The 24,258-nt window shown below is 37.4% G+C and overlaps 1 protein-coding gene across 3 annotated transcripts in view; it reads right to left on the bottom strand.

Moving 5' to 3' along the window:
* The window catches only part of NKAIN3 (sodium/potassium transporting ATPase interacting 3), a 353,682-nt gene that overhangs the window by 1,584 nt on the left and 327,840 nt on the right, over positions 1-24,258 (bottom strand). The window contains exons 5-6 of one of the 3 annotated variants that reach the window (XM_032126410.1): positions 23,900-23,960; positions 3,150-3,233 (exon numbers count right to left, since the gene is read on the bottom strand). In XM_032126410.1, the coding sequence (XP_031982301.1) occupies positions 3,150-3,233; positions 23,900-23,960 (145 nt within the window). Of the gene's footprint in view, positions 1-3,149; positions 3,234-23,860; positions 23,961-24,258 lie in introns of all 3 variants that reach the window. The other 2 variants (XM_032126426.1, XM_032126416.1) reach the window with 2 other exon arrangements.

Here is a 24,258-nt window from a genome sequence, read left to right as displayed (position 1 = left end):
GTTGGTCTTTCAGAGCAATTTTAAGACGGATAAAGTCTCAGGAGAAGATAGAAACAGGACAGGATCACACAGATCCACACGGAGTGGTGACCTTTCCACTGGCACAGTTTCTGATACAGTGGATCAGTTCCACAAGCACAAGTTAGCATGTTCTTAAAAAGGCTATGGACATCCCTAATCGGAATTAGGGATTCAGTGTCTGTCCAGATAGACTTGCTCAAAGCTGTAGTAGTTTTATTTTATTTTATTTTATTTTATTTTATTTTATTTTATTTTATTATTATTACTACTATTACAATTATAATTTTCATTATTAGTACATTTTTCTTATTACAGCATAATTATGATACTATCTTACTAACATATATTATAATATCATTAGTATTAGTACTAATAACCTCTAATGCAAGCCAAAATGTAGCTTCTTATTTTTTCCTTCTAGCCATCATCCTCCTCTTTTTTCCACATATCAGTACAAGAAGGAATTTTAAATATTACTGAGTGACCTGGCTGTTGATATTGTGATTCAAACAGGCCCAACAGTTTTCTTTACAGTCCATGTGCTCTAGTCCCAAAAAGAGCACAATAATTTTTTTTTTTTGCTCTCCCTGTTGACTCCTGCCTTACACACATCTTAATTGAAACTGGCTGAGGGCAAAGATCCTGCTTCTCCTTGCCCTGTAGCCTAATGGAATTACAGGCAGAACAAAGAGCAAACAGGCAAGCCATGATCATTCATATTTGGATTAAAAATTGTTCCCCACAGGAACAAGGTCAAATTTAACTTCTTCTCAGAGATGAGGAGGAAAACTAATCGTAGTCTTGCTAATCGTTAATAATTATGGCAGCACTAAGCAGGCACTATACTGAATGTGAGCACTTGATAAAACCAGACTGTCTTCTGCATAGTTTGGATGAGACCATAGTCTCATGGTATTTTCAGTGGGCTGTGTTTAGGTAATTTATGAATGAAATAAGGGAAATAAAAGGGATGAGAAAAAGGGAAATATAGCCAAGCTTTCATCTATAAAGTAACATTTATAAAGGCTTTTAATGTATTTTTACAAGCATTATTCATGTTCAGTTCTAAGAGAATTCTAACTCTCAGAAATGGAGTTTTGCACAGCCTGGACATCAGAAGTCACATTTTTTAGGGATACTAAGAATTTTCAGACTGTATACAACTGATACAGATAGCAATTAGTTTATCAAAAGAAGTCAAGAAGGCTAATGTGCTGCAGAGAGATAAGCACCTGCAAAGTTCTGGCACAATCCACTAACCAAATTATTCCCAGCAATTTGGCTTTTAATTCAGACTTTGATCACTGACAGTTAATTTACCTCCCATCTTAGATAAATCTAAGCTATATCTTTCATACAACCAAAACACCAATAAAGAAGGAAACCCAGTATAATTTCGCTCCCAGTTTTATACTCCTTGAAGCAATAAAGAGGCCAGAGAGGGTCCTCACATCAGTACAAAGATACACATACATAGGAAATGGGAAGATTACACTTTTACTCTCCAGAACTGTAAGATCACCAACAACCCCAAAATCCCTTGAGCTACTTATTGAAAATCTGCTATCAAAGAGCAAATTATCAGATGCTGTGACTTTTCTACTGCAAAACAAATGAATATACTTTGCAGGAATGTATTTGTAAGTATTTTGTGAATATGTCTTTTATCCTATTCTTTAATTATAGTAAGTTTGCTAAGAAAGTACTAAATATTTATGCACTTGATGCTTAAAACTAATCTGAATGCAGGTTTAGAGATTAAGATCTTTCATGTAGAGGTGCAAATGTTCCTGAATATCGATTTAACTTCAGCAGCTTATTCAGGAGGTTCAAACCCCCATTTTGCAGTCATCTTTGCACCACCACAATCTTTCTGACAGAAAATGCAGCAAAATAGACATTTAATGAAATATTACTAAAGAAATGTGGACTTCAATGTAGAGCATGTACTTTAGTCAAAAGTCAGAAGGTTCATAGTTTCATTTAGTTGTCTTAATGTGTTATTTGTTCCTGTTCTAGCATACACCATAATTTTGGGCCGTTATAATTCTATAATATTTGGGTATTTTTTTAGTAAAAATTTGTGACTGTTTATTTCTACAAATTGAAAGCTGCATCATGAATAAAATTTATTTAAAAGACTGGAAAAAGCTAATAAAGTCACAAAGTTAAGGTGTCAATTCCAACCCCAAATATATTTTTTGCACTTTTCCACTTTAAATTAAAACTCCTATCACATGCACACATGCATACACCAGGAAAAACCTTCAACCCCTTCTAATTCTGTTAACTGATAAGTAAAATACAGTAAGTCATTAAATTAGTTTCAGTCAATTAGCTGTACGTGCATTTCATGTTGCATTTAAGAGGCATCAAAGGCAAATTTAAAGACAGAAAGCAACACCACAACAAGTTCCAGCCATAAAGAATTTTGAAATTAACAACTTCTGGTTTACCAATAATACTTCAAAAAATCATCTATTTGAAGTTATATGAGCTTCTGCCAAAATACATATACTAGTAATGTCTCCCCATACCCTAATTTGTTCCAAATAAAAATAACAGATATGCATTCAAACTTATAAGGTAGCAAAGCAGGAAGAGTCTATGAAAATGTGATTTTCATAGAGCAAGCAAATAAGTGATGACAAAGAGAAAATGAACTTCCAGGGAAACTCTACAGATAGTTAGATTTTAAGCTGACAAGCAATTTTTCAGCAAAACCTTTTCTTTCAGTAGCTAGACAAATGTAAAAACTTCTGCTTTTCTACAAATGAGTTAATCTCATTAAGGTTTCTGCAGCAGCAGAAGTGACAAACCAGCTCTTTTCTTGCTAAAAGTTCAGCAAGGAAGCAATTCCATCCTTCAGTGAGAGCCTCTCCTTGCGTTAAGATGAGGCGCGACGTAGCAGACATGGTGATACCTCCTAATCCTTGCTGTAGCGGATATGCCATCAATGACAAAGTGTCCTTACTCGAATGTTTTATGTGGATTAATTTTTAATTAAGTTCTAATTAAAACATAATTAAATTATCAGTAATCTGATGCCCAAATTATTTTAGGAGAAGGTTAGCTTTCAGTTCAGGTCAGTTAGAAGGATTAATGTGGTCGTGGGACCAGAACCTTACCTACAGGCTTTACAGGCTTTAACTCAACATGTTCCTGGGGGGGCTGACGGTAGGAGTATGTGTCAAGTCCGCCTATGAAATCAACTGAAAATACAACAGTTCCAGAAATGAACAAATGGAAATGAAAATATGTCAACTGAAAAAGAAATGTGGACAAATTATGTTAAAAAAAAAAATAATAAGTGCATGCACACGTTTGCATACAAGAAATAAACCAAGTAGATAAAGATGCTGTGGAAACTGCTTATAGAAGGGTCCATGCTCTGTCTTCCTTGGGGTCTATTTATCCCCATGCTCAGAAAGACAGGCAGCAGTTGGATGAGCAGACATTCACACTTCTGCCAGTGTGTGTGCAAAAGGAGCGTTCATGGATGTGCAGAGCATGTAAAGAGAAACCACTATGGGGTAAAACAGCTGATTCTCTTTAGTGCAATCTCAGCCTATAAATATCTATAGACATAGATATAGATATAGATATAATGTATTTAGTAATTCCCCTGGACTCCTTTATAAGTGTTTAGAAATTCAGGCAATGAAAATAGTATAGTTGTGAACCTAATTTCACCTAAACTCTTCAGGCTCAATAAACTTGCAGGAAAGCATCAACAAAAACCAAAGGCATGAGAGCTGACTTAATAATAAAGAAGTGATAACTAAATGTGAAAAAGCAGCAGCATCTTCTCTGGATGAACTTGTGGGGTCAGGACACCTTTTCAGAATCCTTCTACTTTCCATGTAGAAATAATGTACTCTTGAGAAGTTTTTAGTTCCTTCTACGGAGATAATGATTTTTAAAAAAGACATTTTAGTCTGAGTCTTGTATTTTACTATTTTGGTAAGATTTTAAGCAGCTCCAAAAGGCCACAATTTCAAGCTATCCTAGAAATCATAAAAGTAGGTTTGTGGAAAAGATTATTCTATTGATTTCAAAGGGCTTTTAGCAGACATGTCCAGAGCTGATAAATTCACAGTACATTAGGACTCTTTGTTTGCATGGAAAGCAACTTCCTTCATTTGTTTATATATAGGCATATATACAAAAGTCCTAAGCAGAATTTTGAAACTCATTCTGCTAATTGCTGTATGAACAGCTAATGAAAAAACAATCCCTTCCCAGTCAATGTGTGCACTAGGTAGACCAATAAAGAGTGCGTATCTGGGAGGAGACGACAGGAAAATGAGGTTTAGAGATTGACAGACTAGTGAAATACTCACTGAAGTCTGTGGAAATGCTCCTGTTGACTTTAGTTTGCCTCTCCTCCTGAGTCCAGAAATGGTGCAATATGGCTGAAAACTGAACTTGATGTACTTCAGTCATACAGCATCACCTCTGCCCCAAGAAAGACTGTTCTCTTAAAACTGTCTGAGCAGGACATAATGTGCCGAAGAGCTTGCCCAGCCCGAGTGCCAGTCCCAGCCTATCTGCACCTCCTCTTTTTACCATATTTCTTTCATGTTGCAGCTCTCGTCCAGAATGTTGTCACTAAATGACATAACATACATTAAAATCTACTTCAGCACTAATGGGATCAAACCCTTTCAGAGGAAATACTTGCAGATGAACTGTTGTAAAAGTTGATTTTTAAAACCATAGAATGACAGAACAGTTTGGGTTGGAAAAGACCTTAAAGATCATCTAGTTCGAGCCCCTCTGCCATGGGCAGTGACACCCTCCACTATAGCAGCTGCTTAAAGCCTCATCCAACCTGGCCTTGAACACTTCCAGGAATGGGGCATCCAGCTCCTCTGGGCAATCTGCTTCAGTGTCTCCTCAGTTTCACAGTAAAGAACTTCTTCCTAATATCTAATCTAAACCTACTCTCTTTCTTTTGAAGCCATTCCCCCTCATCCTGTTACTACATGCTCTTTATAAAAAATCCCTCTCCATCTTTCTTTTAGGCTCCCTTCAGGTATTGGAAGGCCACAATAAGGTCACCCTGAAGCCTTCTCTTCTCCAGGCTGAACAATCACAATTCTCTCAGCTTTTCCTTATAGGAGAGGTGCTCCATCCCTCTAATCTACTTGGTGTCCTTCCTCTGGGTGTGCTTTAACGGATCAATCTCCTTCATGTGCTGGGAACCTCACTGGATGCTAGATGTCTAATACATTACATATTTACTGAGCAATTTTTTAGAATAAATCACATCCAGAGTGATTTTTTTTTGTTATGTACTTTAGTTTTCCCTGATTTCCAAAGGCCTGGTGGTTTTTTGTTTTGTCTTTTTTTTTTTTAAATTGAGCACATGTTAACACAAGGAGCTAAAAGAATGTTTTTGAGGCAATTCACCACTTCAGAACCGCACATCATTCCTCTCAGCAATCACAATCATCATCTGCAATTGTAAGCAGGGAGAGAATTTAAAGTAACTGGCCTTTCTACCAACAATTCGTTTTGAGCAGGAAATGAAGTTGAGATGTATTAATGATTGACAACAGACATGTCTTTGTTCTGACAAAGAGAATATATTTAATAGCACCATCCAGCAAGTGTTGAGATGAGCTGCTCAAACCTGTTTAGCTGAGGCTTTCTCTTTTGCAATCCAAGATGTCTTATGTAGTATTAAAGCTGAAGTTCACCATAAAATTCATGTGAAGTTCATTCTCAAGGCAAGAAGCTGTTCTACTGCACAAGGCAATGGAATGTGCCATTTTTCATTATGCACTCTATTTTATGGCTGATAGCTCTTTAATATGAAGATTGATCATCAATTATTTGAATTATAAGTTACTTTAAATTTTAAAAATTAGTTTTGATTTACCTGGTATTTTCATCCCTTATAATTAGTAGTCTTCCAGGACTAAGACCACAAATGGCCATTAAACAAAGAAAATTGAATTTTTCTTTTCATTGGAGGCAAAGACATTACTATGTACATTTCAGTGCAAGAAGGCATCAAATATCTTAAAACTTCACACTGAATGAACTTTTGGATGCATACCTACCTGTATTTAAATGGCCAAAAGTAAATAGCAGCAACATTCATATAGGTTTTCCAAGGGGAAAACATTGGTTTAAGGATTATATAAAATAATTGTGGTTTTTTATTTCTACCTGATTAATGGATTATGGATAATTTCTACCACAGATTCATAGAGCTACACTAAATAGCTTCAGAAAGTTGCATAAGCCTGGAAGAAAGTTCAGTTAAAAAACAGTGTGCTATAGTACTATGCGTTAAATTAAAAAAACCCAAACCAAACCAACAACCACAACTTGTTAGAAGTAGGGATATTCAGTCACTAAACAAGGAACACCCCATGTAGTCCAGTCATTAACTGCAGTCATGCAGAGAGAAACTTAAAATCCTAGGGAGAGGATTTTTTAGCATCCCACAGATAATAGCAGGTTACAGCAGAAGCTCGTTATTTTATCTGCAGCTGGCTGCAAAACATGATCCCTATTCCCAGGGAATTGCTCTCTTCTTGTACCACCTCAGTTTTGTGGTCATGCTGGATGCTTAATGGCCAGTGTGAAATGTTCCTTTAGAGTTCACTACCTGCTGTGCTTGGAAGTGCAAATCTGTACTGACTGTCCACCGCAGGCAGTCCATTAAAGTGATGTTCATTCATTCACGGGCCATATCAGAGGAACGGTTGTCATAATCTGCCTGAGTGAGAAAACTGCAGTATGCTGCTGGCTGAAGAAAGTGTATCCACTGTCATCAGTAATTTTGAGGGTTATTCTTTTCTAGACAGATGACATTTCGGGTTGCCTTGCTACTATTTATCCAGTGCATTCACCCATATGCAAGTTAAAATTTGCTTTCGTTTGAAGCTTGTGTAAAAGAATCAGAGCTCAGAAAAAAAAAATCCTTTCTTCTTTTCCACCCTCTCATCTGGAATTCAGCTTCTCTGGCAATATCCCATTGACCTGCTGGCAAGCCCTGTGCAAACAGCTGCCAGAGCTTGTCAGCTCATTGGTATATTACTAATTTCTTCTTTCAAAGTTGGCAAATTCTAAGCATGTCTGGAGGTGCAGGGTATGAACAGAGCAGCAATATGGTGATAGCACAATTCTTAGTAAATCCTGAAGTCTCTTGGCCTGGAATACCTTAGATCCTATTGATGCTTGCCTCCCTGTTTTATAAATGCAAGTAAGCCCCAAAGCTGATGGCTCGAATGGTTGGCACCTCCAGCTGTCCCCTGTCCAAGAGAGAGGCAGACTAGCAGCTGCTCAAACTTGTATTTTTATATACAGAAGATTTTCTTAACCTGTGGAGTTCTAAATACTATTTTGCACTGAATTATTTTCCTTGTACTGAGATTTTTTTGAATGGCAATACATCAATGCAATTACATTCATTAAGAAAAGGTATGCAACTGAGGAGGGTGTAACTATCAGAAAAGGAACCAAAATCAATTAGAAAGAGGAAGCAAAACTGGGGGATTGATGATAAGTCAGTGCTACATGCATAAAGTCCAAACTTTGGACTTTCCAATGTTTGCAGTTGTAGCTTACGTAAACTTTCCAGATAAGCATGTCTTTTCCTAGGGTGTCTACTTTTTCAGTTGCCTTTTACCCTCAAGAGATCCACTGCCCTTACAGCTTTCACTGCTCCAGCCCAGCTGACCCAGCTATCTGTCTGGAGCCAATACTACCCATTTTCCCCTCTTCATACTAAGCCTGAGCACCTAAGTCTCAAGCCATGTAGCAGAAGAATCACACATTCCATTACAGGATCACAGGCATAGCTTCTCATTTATGTAGAGGAATAAAGGAGGGAAAATGAGTGCAAGACAATTAAGAAAGGGAGAAGAAGAGACATCAGTAATCATATGTGGCACTCTGATTTCTGCTCTGTCTCTATAAAGTACTGGCAGATGGTAATCAGGTTAAAACAGGCTAAAGTGGTAGAAAATTACTAAGAGACAACCTTTTACTTAATTTTTTATTATTGGAAGCTAGGAGAGGAATATTTCAATGTTCCACAGTAATTATTAAGATACTTGCACCAGATTTTCTTCTGTCTTCACCAGTGGGATAGATCATAATTTAAAAAACCGCTCTACCTTGTAACATGAAGGAACCTCTCACAAGCTGCCTTAGAAAGGGCACTGGCATGGAAATTTTATCTATGATATTTGCTACTGGACTCTCGCCTCATTTTATCAGTGATGTGACATCCAAGATATCAATATCATTTATTCTCCAAGGACATGACTGCCCAGTAAGACGAAGGAAGTATGAAGAAGATCTAAGATGTTAGGAAGTGAAGATTGCTCCAACCTTCTTAACCCAGACCTCCCCAGTCATTCCAAATCTGAAAGTATCTTTCAAATATCTTCTCAGTGCCATGCCTTTGAAAGCTATTTACAGCCATACCATCCCATTACTGAAACTAAGTGACAGGCTGCGCCATTATGGTGTTTTGTTGGGTTTTTTTCCCCTATAAGTAAGTATTTTTCAGTGACTTTCAAGTCCTTAAGGACTCCTGGCCACTACATGGTAAAAGTCCCTAGAAAAGTATGGTTATCACACATAAGGCATGTAGGAAAAGACTTATCACAAGTTTACTATCACTAATTTAGTATCAGAAAAAAATACCCTTTAAGCTGCAGGTATGTATAAATTGTTTCCTTTAGGCTTTGGAAGACATCAATTTTTTGTGACATTATGCTTTCTGCCAACCCATATGCAAAGTTTAATTTGATGAGGAATAGTTTTTCATTTTAGTTTAAAATGTCATATTCTACTCTCTCTAAATACTTATCAGCTTGGGCATCAACCATTCCATACATCTCAGCATAGCTGCCTATGACTTACGTTGTTCTTCAGCAATGCAATTCGAACTAAGTATGTCTGATGATAATTTTCCTTCCTATATAGGTCACTATTTTTTCTGTTCCTGATTTTAATGAAAATGCTATCATCCTAGTGAGAATACCAATATATGGAAGTTGTATTTAAAAATGTTTCAAACAAATAAAGCTGTGGGGGTCTTTTTTCAAGACTTGTATTTAAAGGTGCTATTGCTAGTTCTAGTATGAAATTTCAAATACAGTGAAGGGTAGCCTTCTTTCTGCATATGACCAAAGTAAATTGTAAACAATTCTAATTAAAACTTCCTAGATAATTTTTAATACAGTGATAAAATTAGAGATGTGAAATTGTGAAAAATCACTCTTCATTAATTACTGATTTTCCTCTTTCTGACACCCTTCTTGATCTATTCCCTTTTGGTGCGGAATGTTCCGTGATTCCCTCCTTAAGTTACTTTAAGTTATACTGCCTATGTACAAATTAAGACTGCAAAGGAAAAATAAACCATGCATAAAAGATATTAAATGCCCAGAAGCTACATTTATCAATTACATTCACACAATATTGGGAGAGCAATATGCCATTGAGTTCTGATAACACATATCCAGTCTATCCACTAAAATGGCAGCTCAAATAGTCCCAAGACTATTGTACAGAAGGCTGTTACAGCTTCAGTCACACCTCTAGACATGTGATCTTCACAATAAATGTGTCCAAGTTGACTTCAAAAGAGACAGAGCTCTGAATCTGCTTTTTGAAGTTATGCTTTGATCTTTTTTTGGTATTCTGATTCAGGAATACACGCTATGTATTAGTGTGCCTTTATATTACTGCTGAGTTTGATGCCATAAACTACAGCATTCTTTAAAAAATGTTCAGTGCAGATGCTCAGACCAATTGGAATTGATCTATTCCACTTACAGTTCATTGCTAGGTTGCAAGTTAGGTGTTTTGTTCTTTCAAGTTGTTAGGGTTTTTTTTTCTATCAGTTGAGTCCCACAGGGCTCTATTCCTGGCCTGTCATTCTTTGTATCCATAGAATTTATTTTGGCTTCAGTTATTTTTCAGTATGATCCAATTATTTATTTTTGAGGTATTTATAACTGCCTGGTTATTATATACCCAAGAATATCACAACTGATTTTTCTAACCTTAACTACAAGTCACTGATATTTTAGTATGTGAAATTAATGTTCCCTATTTTTAAAATTAATGCCGAACTTGTTCAATGCTAATAAATAATTAAGGATAAAATTCCTAGAGAAAAAGTACTTGCAAGATCAAATACATGACATATTAGAACATGTGCAACATTTGGAGGAAAGGATTTCTACGTATTGAAGAAAGTTCACATCATCCATTCACAACATCAGAACATTAATTTTATCTTAAAAAAGTAGGTTACAGAACTGGAGGGATTCTTCTTACTACCGAGTGGTTCTATATTTTTTCCAGCTTTCTACCTTCCTAGGGATGAAAAACTGCTTCTGAAATTTGCTATTATCATCCTCTATGACATGATACTTGCTTCATGGGTTTGTATCTTTACTTGTCTTAGAAAAAGTGAAGTGAGCCAAGGACATTCAGGAGAGTGTGTGTGTTCACAGCACAGCACAGGATGCAAGCCAGAGAGGGAAGGAGCTGCCAACCTGCTCCTCAAGCAGAGGCTGCAGTAGGGAGCAGCAAACCAGGTGGGCCTTAGAGATGATGGAAAGAAGAACTTGGGAGGCCAAGCAGAATACCCTGCAAGTCAGGAAGCCGGAGACTTGGTTGAGGCTCAAATGGTTCTCAACTATGTAGACACAGAAAACACTGGACGAAATGCTACAAGCCTCTTGTTTCTGTTCTGTATGATCCAGTAACTTTGAGTTTTCCATTTTAAAGTTTTCCATTTGCTAGTTTATAATGCAATTAATTCTGCATTTTATGAGTTTTGTGTTGCAGTGTTTTTGGGAAGTTTTCTATAAAGGGAACTGTGCACATCCACTTCAAAGGTCTCACTGACTAAAGCTCTGTCACATTCAGCCCATGTTGCAATTTTCCTTTCCTTTATAACTCTTTTTTAATTTGCTTTAAAATCTGCTTAACATGCCTGCCCATTAATACCTTTTGCTGTCAGTCAGGGAAGTCTCCTTCTTTCCTGGCCCTTCCTTTATTAGCAGCTGACTTTGCTGGGATCCAGGTACAGAACTACCATCTTTACCTCAAAAGACTTGATATCTTGAGCTTGATACAGGTGCTAAAACTTGTACTTCCAGCAGCCTGAGAGGTCAGGTATCAGCTTTTTCAAAAGAATACTGATCTGATGCTATTTGCCACTTTATGACATCAAACCCATTAACACTCTGTAACATCTTTCTCCATTTCAGATGAGGCCGTTTCCATATCCTCATCCTCCTCCTCATTTATCACTCTGCCTTTGCCCTCATGACTATGAGTGATATTCTGTGTAGAAATCCTGCTTCACCACGACATTTGCTCCTTCGTGTGGGGCATTGTATGCGCTCCCCACCCTGCATCTACACTGCACTCACGGCAACACCTCCCTTAGGGGTGGTCTGCTCCAATCCTTGAGGTGGCAGACCCCAAAGTTTTCTACCACAAATCTCCCAGGGTTTTAGTGTCTTTAGATCCAAACTACCTTTTTTCCTCTGCTAAGCAGGCAATGCTGTCTCCAGCACTGGTGGAGCCCTCGTCTCCTCATCCCAGCAGAAAAACCCTCCCAGCAGAAGCCTGTGGTCCTACTGTGCCTTCTCTGAATCAAAGTTTACAGATAGGAAACAGAAGTGGATAAATCCCTTCAGTGATCTCCAGATTTTCAATATCTTCCTTTCAATTTTTTATCCCTGTCAATAAGCACAAATCAACAAGCTCTAATCTGTTTCTTCTTGCTTTTAGTTTTTCAAGATGAGGAAGCCAGCAAAATAATATTTTATTATATTTATTATTAATATTATTATATTATTTATCAGTATCGTGTGGGCCTTTTCCAGCCCCAGTAAATGCACTATCAAGTTCTTCTATGGTATCCTCAGTCTACCCCAGAATATATGACCATCCAGCATTTTAGACCCATTGTGAATATATCCGCTAAGTTTACTACTTAACCACATCCAAGTGCTTCCTGCTCTATCTTCATATTCCAGTCAACTTCCTCTTCTCTTAATATTGCTTTTGATATTACCATCTCTGTCACCAACTTAAATTAGCTTCTTAACACCCCAAAACATAAAATCACTACTTTCTCAACTTTAAAAAGAGAACTAAGAAGGTAGAGCATTATAAAATGGGAGCTTACAATAGCCAGTGGTCTTCTCATATATGATGGAGTGAAAAAAGAAATATCACATGTGTTAGCAAACATGATGGCAAGGAGAATGGTTTTCATTCTCCATACCATAGAAAGTGGTATCATTTCATATGAGGAGAAGGATGAATGTCTGGAGTAGAGTCTGTAACAGGATTAATACCACTTTAAAGCCACCAGTGAATCAATCTGCAAATGAAAAAGAAAGATAATGCAATACTGCCCTCATCCATAAAAAAACTCTCCCTCAAGAAAGATGAAGTAAAAAGACACTTTTATGAAAACCTTGCAACTCTCAAACTTCAGTCCTCCAAAATAACATACTGTCATGATTAAGGAGGAAAAGAAAATGAGTAGAAATCAATGCTAAGGAATAAGAGGCATCATATAAATGGTCAGAGTCACATAGTATCACTTAATTTTGCTGTATCTAATCTGTGATATTGAGAAAAACACAGATGAACTTAGATTAAATTACTGCTAACAAAGCCAACTGTATATTTACTGACTCAAGGCAAAAGAATGTCAAATGAAGTTTAAAGTGAGTCCAGCTATGACCCAAATTACAGAGCCCCAGTAAGCGAAAGACTCGTTATGATACAGAGTAAATAAAGCACATCAGCAGTACAGACTAAATGCAATAAATATAACGTAGCCTTCTTGAAAAACAGCTTTTCTAGGAACAGGCAATATATTCTATTTGACCAACTGGCCCAGCTGGAAAACCGTAACAGCTATATCTCCTGATTTGTTAAGACAACACCTCTTGCTATAAATCTTGCTTATCTTCTATACTGAAACCATTAAGGTTGCTGAAATAGTAGAACTAGAAAATCTAAAAAGCACAACATGTAGACAACAAGTCAAAGTTTAAAACAGGAAGAATTTTTAAAGGTTACTTTATGAAAGGTTGAATTGTGATGACATCAGAAGCACAGTAAAGAGAATTAAAGAATAGGTAAGAATTTCACAGGAGAAAGAAAAGTGTTTAGCAAACAATCACCTAAATTAGTTTCAATATTTTAATCACAGTATATTCTGAATTGGAAGGGACCCACAAGAATCATTGGGTCCAGCTCTTAAGTGAATGGCCCATACAGGGATCAAACCTACAACCTTGGTGTTAATTAGCACCATGCTCTGACCAAGTGACTTAGCTGCTCCTTTCTCTCATTCTGTGACTGTGGTTCTTCTAAGTAATTCTTGTGATACTTTATTTGCAAGGGTCTTTCTCTTGCTTTGACCTTATCCCTTTCTCTTCTAAACAAAACCAACAACTTTTCTTGGTGGAAGATGCTCCTTACCTTTAGATTTATGAGATTCAGACCTGAGACTTTCAAAGATCTGTAAAATAGTGTATAGTTAATTCTTATTCATTTTTTTTCAGTTTTGTTACATTTTGAGAAAGTATCTATCACCAAATAAAATTATCTTCAAAATTTACCTGACCGTGACCTGAAATTTATGGCTTGGTCCAATGTACTTCATTTATTTGTGCTGGTTAGCCATCTCCTCTTGAATTTATGGTACCTGCTTTGCACAGCAGCTTGAATATCCTCTAAGGCTATAACGTATGATTACATACACTAGAACCCATTAGACTAAAAGAGATTTGTATGATTATATATTGTATGATTTTTGTCATGGATACTCCCTTAAAACAGGAAATGAGCACCTTTGTCTTTTCTACTGCTGTATTTCAAAGCTTTGTGCTATTAGAATTGTGAACAAACCTTATCGGCAGTCTCTCAGCTCAGCTGGTCTGCATGGAGCTGTTTTAATTTTTGAGGCTATTATCTGTAAAGAAGAAGGGAGGACTTTTCTTTCTTCTGAGATGAAACCTCACCATCTCTCTAGCAGGCTGGGCATGGGCATAAAGGAAAATGCATTGAGAACTCTGACCACCTAAACTGCTAATTCATCTACAAGACTGTTGAGTCTGTCAAACAGGTTGAGTTATGCATCATATCACGGTAACTGTGGGTACAGTTGTCTCAACTGTAACTGTTCATTGCTCACTGAATTCCCAGATTCCTTATCAGCATATAATAAAGACAATTTACAGCCCAGTGTAGAGCCTGACTAATCCTGTGCCCTCCTTGGCTCAGCACACCCCTTCATTCCGGGGGCACATCATTTGCTGCAGCTTACACTTCCCACACCACAGGCAGCAGTTTTTACAAGACAGAGATCTTAGGCATGATTTGCTGATTGGGAAGTCACCACTCAGGCAGCAGCAACAATGAAATGGATGTTACTTAAGCTGAGACCCAGAAATTAGGATAACCTATATGCATGACAGTTAAGTTTTGGGAGAGATAGCATTTACACAGAAGAGTGGGAGTCTGAAAAGTTTCTTTTTAAGCTCCACAAACTAAAACAGACACAAAGCTGTCGCTGTTCAGAAATGAAGAAGTAAGAGGACCACTACTGGAAGTGGAAAATGGATTTGTGAAGAGGTTTCATTTTAATGGAGCAGCTGGATGAAAGATACAGACAGGAATGGGCTCCACTTAGGCCTGTATGTGATGTTGAGTGGAAAGCTCAAGGGAGCAACACTGGATGCTGGAGTAAGATTGATTTAACAACAGATGCAATTTAAGTGAAAAGGCTAAGGTGCTGGCAACTGGGGCTTGGGATAGCATCCATTTAAAAACAGATCTAATTTAAACAGAAAGGCCAAGGAGGTGGAAGGTGGAGACTAAAACAAAATCAATATTAAGTTAGGTTAGTAGAAACTAGAATCAAATGAGCCAGTTAAAAAAAATGGGCATATTGTGTATTTGGGAGTAAGGAAGCAATGCATGGATCTAAGCACTATCAAGGAACTCTCATTAAATGATATAACCCCTAAAATCCGAATTGTAATTTCATTCTAATAAGAATATTATTTATTACAGTAGTAAACAAAAAATCTTAAAAGAAAGGTATGAACTCCAGTTTAAACAAAACTGCATTATTATAAATATATTCCTACTTGAAGATAATTCTCTTCTATCACAAAATCACAGGCTTGTTGCGGTTGGAAGGGACCTCCAAAGATCATGTAGTCCAACCCTCCTGCTAAAGCAGGTTCACCTACAGCAGGTTGCTATTGGTGAATATCTACAGAGGGAGAGACTCCACAGCCTCTCTGGGCAGCCTGTTCCCATGCCCTGCCTCCCTTAAAGACTTTTTTTTCTCATGCTCAGGTGGAGCTGCCTGTGTTTGAGTCTGTAACCACTACCCCTTCTCCTGCCACTGGGCACCACCAAGAAGAGTCTGGCCCCATCCTCTTGACACCTGCCCTTAAGATGTCCGTATGCATTGATAAGCTCTCCTCTCATTCATCTCTCCTCCAGACTGAAAAGGTCCAGCACCCTCAGCTTTTCTTCATAAGAGAGATGCTCCAGTTCCCTAATGCTCTTTGTAACCCTCTGCTGGACCTGCTCCAGGAGCTCCATGTCTCTCTTCTCCTGAGGAGCCCAGAACTGCACACAGGACTCCAGATGTGGCCTCACCAGGGCTGAGTAGAGGGGCAGGATCACCTCCCTCAACCTGCTGGCAATGCCCTTCCTAATGCAGCCCAGGACATCATTGGCCTTCTTGGCCACAGGGCTCTGCTGGCTCATGGACGGATGTTGTCCACCAGGACCCCCAGGGCCTTCTCTGCAGAGCTGCTTTCCAGGAGGTCAGCCCCAGCCTGCGGTGGTGCAGGGGGTTATTCTTCCCTAGGTACAGGACCTTGCATCTGCCTTTGTTGAATTTGTAGATAGTTGTACAAATGTACAAATGTATGTATGTATATGTATAGATATATATATATATTTATATGTTATATGGCATATAATACTCATAGAATCACCAAATCACCATAATTTGGTTTAGAAGAAATCTTTAAAAGGCCATGTAGTCTGACTGCCACTGCACTGAGCAGGGAAATCTTCATCTAGATCAGGCTGCTGACTTTGAGTTTTGTTTCCAGGGATGGGGCACCTGGCACTTCTCTGCACAACCTCTTCCAGTGTTTCACCATCCTCACTGTAAAAATATTCTTCCATGTATCTAGTTTGAATATTCTGAATCAATGGTGGAAATGCTTAATGCTAATTGTATTTGTAAAACAGAAATCAATCAGGTAGTAGTGAACTAATCTTTAAAAACTCTAGCTATCAGTCTGGAAATCAATTCAAAGTTAAGGGCAGTCTGCATATACCTGTGTTTGAACCAAAATATGTATATATTCAACTACATACTCATCCATATGGATATACATATTCACCTACACACATATATACATATATATACATGTACATATTTATCAAAATTGGTAAAATTGTCTCATGATATGATACTGTTCTGACACATTTATCTGTACAGAAAACTGTATGAGTGCTTTCTGAAAATAGTACATAAAATCTATTTTGCTTTCCATACAGATATTTCTAAATACTTTACCTGTGCTCCCGAAGGCTCATATAAATGACTACATATCATACATGAGCATATTTCTACAGCCAGAATCCAAAACTGTGGATGGAAGCTAGTGATTGCAGCTCTGTATCTTTTGGCAGCTGAACACTCACACAAGCCATTGGTATAACAGAGATCTTAAAAATAATATGAAATTTTACACTCCTAAACTCTTCCTCATCTTTGTACAAAAAAAGAATGAATGGAGAAGTCCAGCTTGATCAAAATGACCAAGTATCATTTCAATGTATGAAGCAGAGGAGAATATGCCTCACCCACTGAGCTGTCTGTAGTGCCAGGTACAGCTGGCTCTGGGCACTTGGGATTTCCTCACCCACACAAGAACATTTCAAAGCTGTACTGTGTGTTTATCACTGCTGCTGTGACATACTAATATTCTGGAGGATATCCAGTATTTTTTTTTTTTTCTGAAGTGATTGAGGTGATTCTTTTCTACTGAATTTCAGGAAGAAATTTCTGACTTGTGCTTAAGGGAGGAATTGTGGGAATGCACTGGAGGTACTCTCATCATTTGAGTGATTTATCCCCTTCCTTAATGAAAAATGAATGAGCTGCTGGCTTGCATGGAAATGGTGTCTTGACTGTTATCTTCATACCTATTCAAGCCAACCAACAGTAAGAAATGAATTCTTTACTGAAGACAGACTAAAATATTCTACTGAATTTGTTCAGAAACTCAAGGGGGATTTCCTCAAGTTATTTGATTCACACCTTAGAGTAAGCTATGTTCTTCCAATGAAAAATTGGAAGCTCACACACTATTTAGATTATGCCATTTCCTTCCAATTTGTCTGCACCCTGTCTGGACAAACCTTACATTTTGAATTCCATATGAAACATAAGGTACTTTCAAGGAGGTAACTTCTGCTGCTGCTAGAAATCTTCCACAGTTAAGACCTCCCTTTTCCTACACCGTGCACCATATATTATGTAAAGACAATCTCTTAGCTTCAACAGTGTTCTGCAACAGTCAATGGAAAATACAACTGGAAATGAAGACCATTTTGTACATTTTGCTAGGGGAATGTAAAAGCACACAGTTGCATGAGTATATATATATATATTTTTTAGATTTGCTTTCCTGTGACAGATTATTCATCCAATATTTTGAAACAGAAAAAACCAGAAGGGGGGATCATGCCTTTGCTGCAATATTTTGCCAATAACCTATCTAGAATCAAGATTTTTTCCTAGTATTTATATTTATATTGTTTAATTGCTTTTAATTTGCACTACCTCAAAGATTTACCCTTGGTTGTGTGTGTTATATCTATCCATATGTTTCCATAGGAACTAGAACAAATGCTTTCTCAGGCATTGCATGATAACTGAATGTAAAAAAAAAAAAAAAAAGAAACAAAAAATAAATTGAAAGACTATGTAGAGGTAACTTAAATAGTGTAATGTCCCTCCAGTATTTCTTCCTCCATTAAATGCTTCAGAATTCACTGTGTTAGTAGGAATGAGGATGCATTTTCAGGTAATTCACACACTAAGGCTAATGATGAGTAAGAGCACACCAACAGGACTGTAGGACCATAAAATGTTGTTAGACCATAAAGTGTTGTTAGAATAGAGGTTTATCCTTTATATTTCCATTACAGGACAAACTGGAATCAGGAATAAGTAGGGTAGTAAACAGGTGAGTCTGCATCTAATCAACAAACTCCAGCTGGACAGACCTCTAGAGTCTACACAAACTGCAACCTGACATTTGTCTCCATTAAATGTCTGGTGGGGATGTCCTGGGCCACAGCTGAACTGAGGAAGCCCCCTGGACATGCCTGGTGACATTTCTGGTCACACCACAACCTCTCCCTCAGTTCATGGTAGGCATCTGCAAGATGATGACAGCAGCTGCTAGCAGGGAATGAGCTGCCCTGAAATGCAGGCAGCACCTCAGTAAGAGGAGCAGCAGCAACCACCTGTGGCATTGGCTGGGCTCCCTGGCTTTCCAGATGTCACAGACCACAGGGGACAGGTATGTTGGACTCTTCATCTCTGCAGGAGGCCACATTTGTTTATTTTCACAAAACTGTTCTGTTTTGTAAAAACAGGATACATTTGGTTATGAATCCACTACTATTCTATGCCTAGCAATATGCATACCTGGCAAAGATACCTGATTCTGTTGTTTTTCCAATAGAGGTGAATCAAAATTCTGGTGGTTTGGGTTTCTCATCCAGATGAATAGAAAGATGTAAACTGCTTTCAAGCCTTCCAAAAATTCTGATAGTCAGTCCCACTTTCCAGAAACGCTAAAGTCAGGAGAATGCTGTCAATCTGGCAGCTATAGTGCTGTCTCACTGCCAAGCAGTAAAACTTATTATCATTTAAAAAGTCTGTGTCAAGCATATTCATCCACTGGTCAGTAACAACACATTTTGTTTCAATGTATCAAGTCGTTATGGTTTAAAGGTGAGAGTGGTGAGTGCTAAAGCCCAGCAATGACCTGTGCTGCTCTCTGACAAGTTTCGTAAGTCCTCATTTTCAGGGAGGTAATTTAGGACAGTTGTTGCCTAGGGATGTTTGATTCTTGTATTGCCCAACAGCAATGTAGTGCAGAATCCTCCTTCTTGGTGATCCTTGATATCAAACATTTTATCACTTCTCAGAAGGTAAACAGACTCGAATACATGTACTGTTGCAATTAATGTAAAGATAGTAGTAGTGGGTTCCCAAAAACTCCTTAGTTAAGGAAACTTGGATACTTATATATAAAGATAATAAAATACATATAATATTAGCTATTGCTAGCTAGTTCTTCATTCACTTTTCAAAAAAATAGCACATTTATGAGAAATTTATCACCACTGGACCTACTGTGTAACTATAAATATTAAATTAAATGTGATGTAAGATTCTTTCTCTCTTGTTTGATTACTGACAACAGATGCTCAATGGTGTGTATGAATGTAATGCCATATGTCAGATAAGGCAATGCAGTAGTTTTTCAGAGGAAGTAATAACGTATCTTGCTTTACTTAATATTTTTCTAATGATGGCATATGGAGGGTCATATTGGTACTACAATATGGGGTAACTTGTAATTTGTAAAAACAAACTCATCTTCCTCTCTGTTCTGAAAGAGCAGCTGAGCTCTGAATATGACTAGCATAGAGGACAGCCAAAAACAATCCTTTTTTTCTTTATTAATTTTGTTCCTGTGTCTTCATTTAGGGGATAAATCTTCATGGTGAATGGAAGCCCTTTCCTTTATTTTTGCTCATGCACAAAAGAGGTTTAAGTTTCCTTGGATTGGCCCTTTGGAGTTTCAGCCTCACTTTTACAAAAACGCTGAAATTACAATTGTAGTTTTGTGGTAAACCTTCCCCTCTGATTTATTTCCCTATGGAATTTGTTTACAAATCAGTTTCCACTCCACAAAATCCAGTACAGTACTGTCACTTCTGACATGTGTCAGTGTCACATTTACGAATTAGTATTTAGTGGTAATAGTGCTATCAACTGTTTTCAAAAATGTCCAGAAACTATTTAGAAATTTAATCATGATTTTAGCAACATATTTTGCCTAGTCTCCAGACTCCACTGAATTAAAACAGTAACTCTGACAAGGTGGAAACCAGTTTCTGAGTTCATTTTTAGGAGAAAATGATTCACAAACAGTATAGTGACAGGCTTTTATGATTACAGATTTCACATATTCTATTCCTTCAAAAGGGCTTATAGAGATTGATAGATCTACAAAGAAAGAAATGAAAAAATGAAGGGAAGAGATATAAATAGACTTTTTCATTAAGATGAATGATGGAAGGTATTAACCCCACTACAGCAGTGTGCCTTTTACATGTCTTTTTTTATTCATTCCTTTTGACCTGTTATTATCTTCCTTCTTAGTAGAAGTTAACTACAGTATGAAATGTAGGCAAGGTGAGCAATAGTGGGAAAAAAAATATTTCCTCAAGCATTACTACTGTTCAGAAAAGTGTCCATCAGATGAAATGTCACGCTCAAAATCCATTCAAGCATTGCACAGAGGCTAAACAGGCAGCTATTATTAATTTTTAAGTCCGCCTGATGGGTTTCAGACCAAGAACTGGGGTTAACTTGATGCACTGAATATTGCAGAGTATATTTAATTAGGGAGGCTTTGACTCTCAGATGGCTGAGAATTTATTCTGTGCAAACCACTGCTAAAATATGATGGAATAGCTGCACCTACCTAAGAAAAAAATCTGCTGCATCATATTAGAATGCATAAAATTGGCCTCAGTTCCAGTTTTTTGGACTTTTATCCTAAACACTGCCTACTTTCAATCTGTTTTGAAGCACCACTGTACTTACAACTAGAATAATTTTCTGTTCATTATGCTGCAAGTTAGCAATGCAAAATTCTCCAGAATAAGTCCTGTTCTTCTCAGCTAATAACCAAACCAAACCATTTTCTGACTGTGCCTTAAACAGATGTTTCTTTATTTAAAACATGTCTGTGGGATTCCTATGAAGGGGTTAACATTTGTCTTTAATGTATATATCTATAAGCATTAGAGGGCTCTAAAACACAAATGGGCACTAAGACACAAAGTGAGATATTAAAGAGCTGTTTATTTGGTTTTAATCCAGTTCAGAATCTCAGAATGCAATAAAAAAAGTAGCAAATCAGAAATGACTTCTCTCCAATGGTTGTAAAATCTCCTAGCTGTATCTATTCCACTTCTTTGCTCCTCTTTTTCCTTCCTTTATGCACTGCTCTTGCCCCTGCCCCAGGTCATTCTCTGCCAACCAAAAAAACCTATTCATACAAGAGTCTAGAAGATCAAAAGTGTCTTTAGATAAATTTGAAATGGGAAATTTGTCCATTCCTAAAAAAGAACATTACACCATACTTTCCAAGACAAGTGAGGTGATTTTCACTTATAATAGAAGACCAAATTGTTATTGATAATTCTGAAAGACAAGCAGAAATTAAATGCAGACCCCTGAGTTGTTTGAGGAGAATGGAAACTGGGTTAGTTCTACATACTGGATCACCTTAGAACTTGATGTGTTTTATTGGTTGATAAATATGTCACCAGTTCTCCATTCTCAGTGATTTAAATTTCCATCTGTATCATATGGCTCGAAACCCTCGAAAGACAGTTAGGTGGGGTCACCATAGAAGGAAAATGAATCAGGCCCCATCTCTTCTGAAACAGACAAGTTTTCAAAGTGAACAGGGCCCTTAACTTGACAAAAACCCTTTGGTGAGGCCCTGAATATGTAAACCACAAATGTTCTGTAGCACATGACTGCAGTTTCCATGAACACATATTCTTTGCTGGGAGTTTTGTCTTTCACACATGCCTAAAACAGGATATGTGAAGCACGTTATAAAGGGCTAAACAAACCTAACAGTTACATAACATATTTGTGTAAAAAGTGAAGAGTCTGCCTTCCCAGGTACAGATGCATCTGTGTTTGCATGTGGATGTGCATGTGCACACATGACTATTCTTCAAAGGCACTGGAGTTTGTGTCTTCCTCATCAGTCTGCAGGCCTTCCCTAACACCTAAAGTAGCCTCCCTGTTCCAGGAATTTAGTTAGTCACTGTTTCATAAAGAAGGTTTCCAGCTATCCATATGAAGCCCTGGCTGCTGCCGTGGCTCATCACAGCCATATGGAAAGGAGCTGTCTCTGGATTTCACTGACCAAAGACTGTGTTTATCCATCCCAAACTATACAGCCATTGTGCAGCTGTGCCATCTTCTGCTGATATCCTGTGTTACCAATTCCTGACTATCTGGCAGCTTCCAGCTTTCCCAGGGAGCATTTTCTGTGCTTTTTCTCCTCAAGCCTTACATTTTATGTTCCAAGTGTTCATATTTCTCCTTTGCAGCATCCATCTTTATCCAGGCTCCTTGTGCCTTTCCACAGTACACTACGTGCACAACATGCTTATGTCTCCTTACCACTCAATTTTATTTGAGTATCTCTTTGATATATTTTCTTCCTAATAAAAACCTAAATTAAATTGTTAAAATAGATTTGATACTAATGTCTGTTGCATGACAATAGAGAACTGAACATTGTACCATTTGTAGCAGCGCAAAAGGATTTTGTTCATAGTTCTTCATACTGTTTTCAATCAAACAGTCTGCTTTCTCACCACAGGCATGAATTACTTGAATTATGTTTTCAATAAGATTTTCCAGATATTGTCAAATGTTTTCCTAAAAACTAAATTAATTTTTTCATATGATATTCACCCACTAGAGCTATTCTGTGAAGAAACAAAACAACTGTAAAAAGATTTATGAATAAAAGTTTATGTGGTTGCATAAATACAAATAAATGCTATTTATCCTAAAACCATAAAATGCTATTGAAATTCTTTTTTTTTTCTCCTAGAGAGAGCTATTTTGCTATTTACCTCATTTTAAATTAGAGGAAGTAATTTACATGATCACATATTGTCCCTTTTTTAATTTGTTCTTGTATTTGCTCCTCTGCTCATCCAATATTTTTCCATTCTCTCTCCTGCTTTTACCAATGGCTATCCTAGTCATGTGGGTATGGTGACATCCTTAGGCAACTCTCACAACCACTTTTCACACAGCATCCTACCAAATTGTTCGGCACATTCAGATTTTTCCAATACCCCCTTAACAACTTTTTGAGAAATATTTTTTAAAGGTGTGCACATTTTCAAACTTTTGGAACAATATGAGTGTATATAGGTAAGAGTTTCATTGATAAAGGCAAGTTAAGAGCATGGGGTCAGCATTTTAAATATATGGTCTAGGTGCCTGTAAGTGTAGATCAGGTTTGCCTAGTTATTGATCAGAGTGATACTGCACACTGTAAATGGCTTGGTCTGTCTTCCCCATTAATTTTACTGTTGATAAAGCTGTCATTTGGAAAAACAGATTAAGAGGCTTCAGGAGCTTTGATTCAAATGTAAATGTACATACATAAAGAAACATATATATCTATATGTATCCAACATGGATCACATAGTTTTCATCACTGTGACTGGCTCATGTAAGAGGTTCACAAATCTCTATGAAGAAGCTCAGAGGTGCAATCCTACCTAGATAACTTGCTAGTACCTAAATAAGTAAGTCTTTAAGCATAATTGGTTGTGCACATGAATGCCAGATTCTGCCATTTTTCCAACTTTGTTCTTTGCCTTGGTAGTTCAATGCAAGACTGAGTCTCAGCCCAGGTACCTTGGCTCCAGAGATGGTGAGGTGAGTATCAGTACTTACAGCTGTCCTCCTCCTCCATGAAAATACTGATCACGTAACAGGCACACACAAATCCAATCAGCTGTGTGAAAGAAGAGGAAAAGCAATCAGTAGAACACATTGAACATTTATAAAGCTTTTAGTCCAGTGATATATAAACACACAGCTAGACTTTAAAAATATTTACTTCTATTTCCTGCATTTGCAAATTTCAGTGCAAACGGTCATAAGCAGCTAAATTAATTTCGTCTCTTTTGCTCATGTCACATAACATATTTTATATATAAATATGCATTTTATATTTTAGAATATTTTCCTAGCCCCACTGGGATCAGTATTGATGAATACTGCTACTGAGTAATACTGATGGAAAACTTCTG

This window comes from Corvus moneduloides, chromosome 1 (assembly GCF_009650955.1).
Source record: "Corvus moneduloides isolate bCorMon1 chromosome 1, bCorMon1.pri, whole genome shotgun sequence".
Lineage (NCBI taxonomy): Eukaryota > Metazoa > Chordata > Aves > Passeriformes > Corvidae > Corvus > Corvus moneduloides.
The sequence above is the reverse complement of the archived record's forward strand: the minus strand, read 5'-3'. Positions and strand labels throughout refer to the sequence as shown.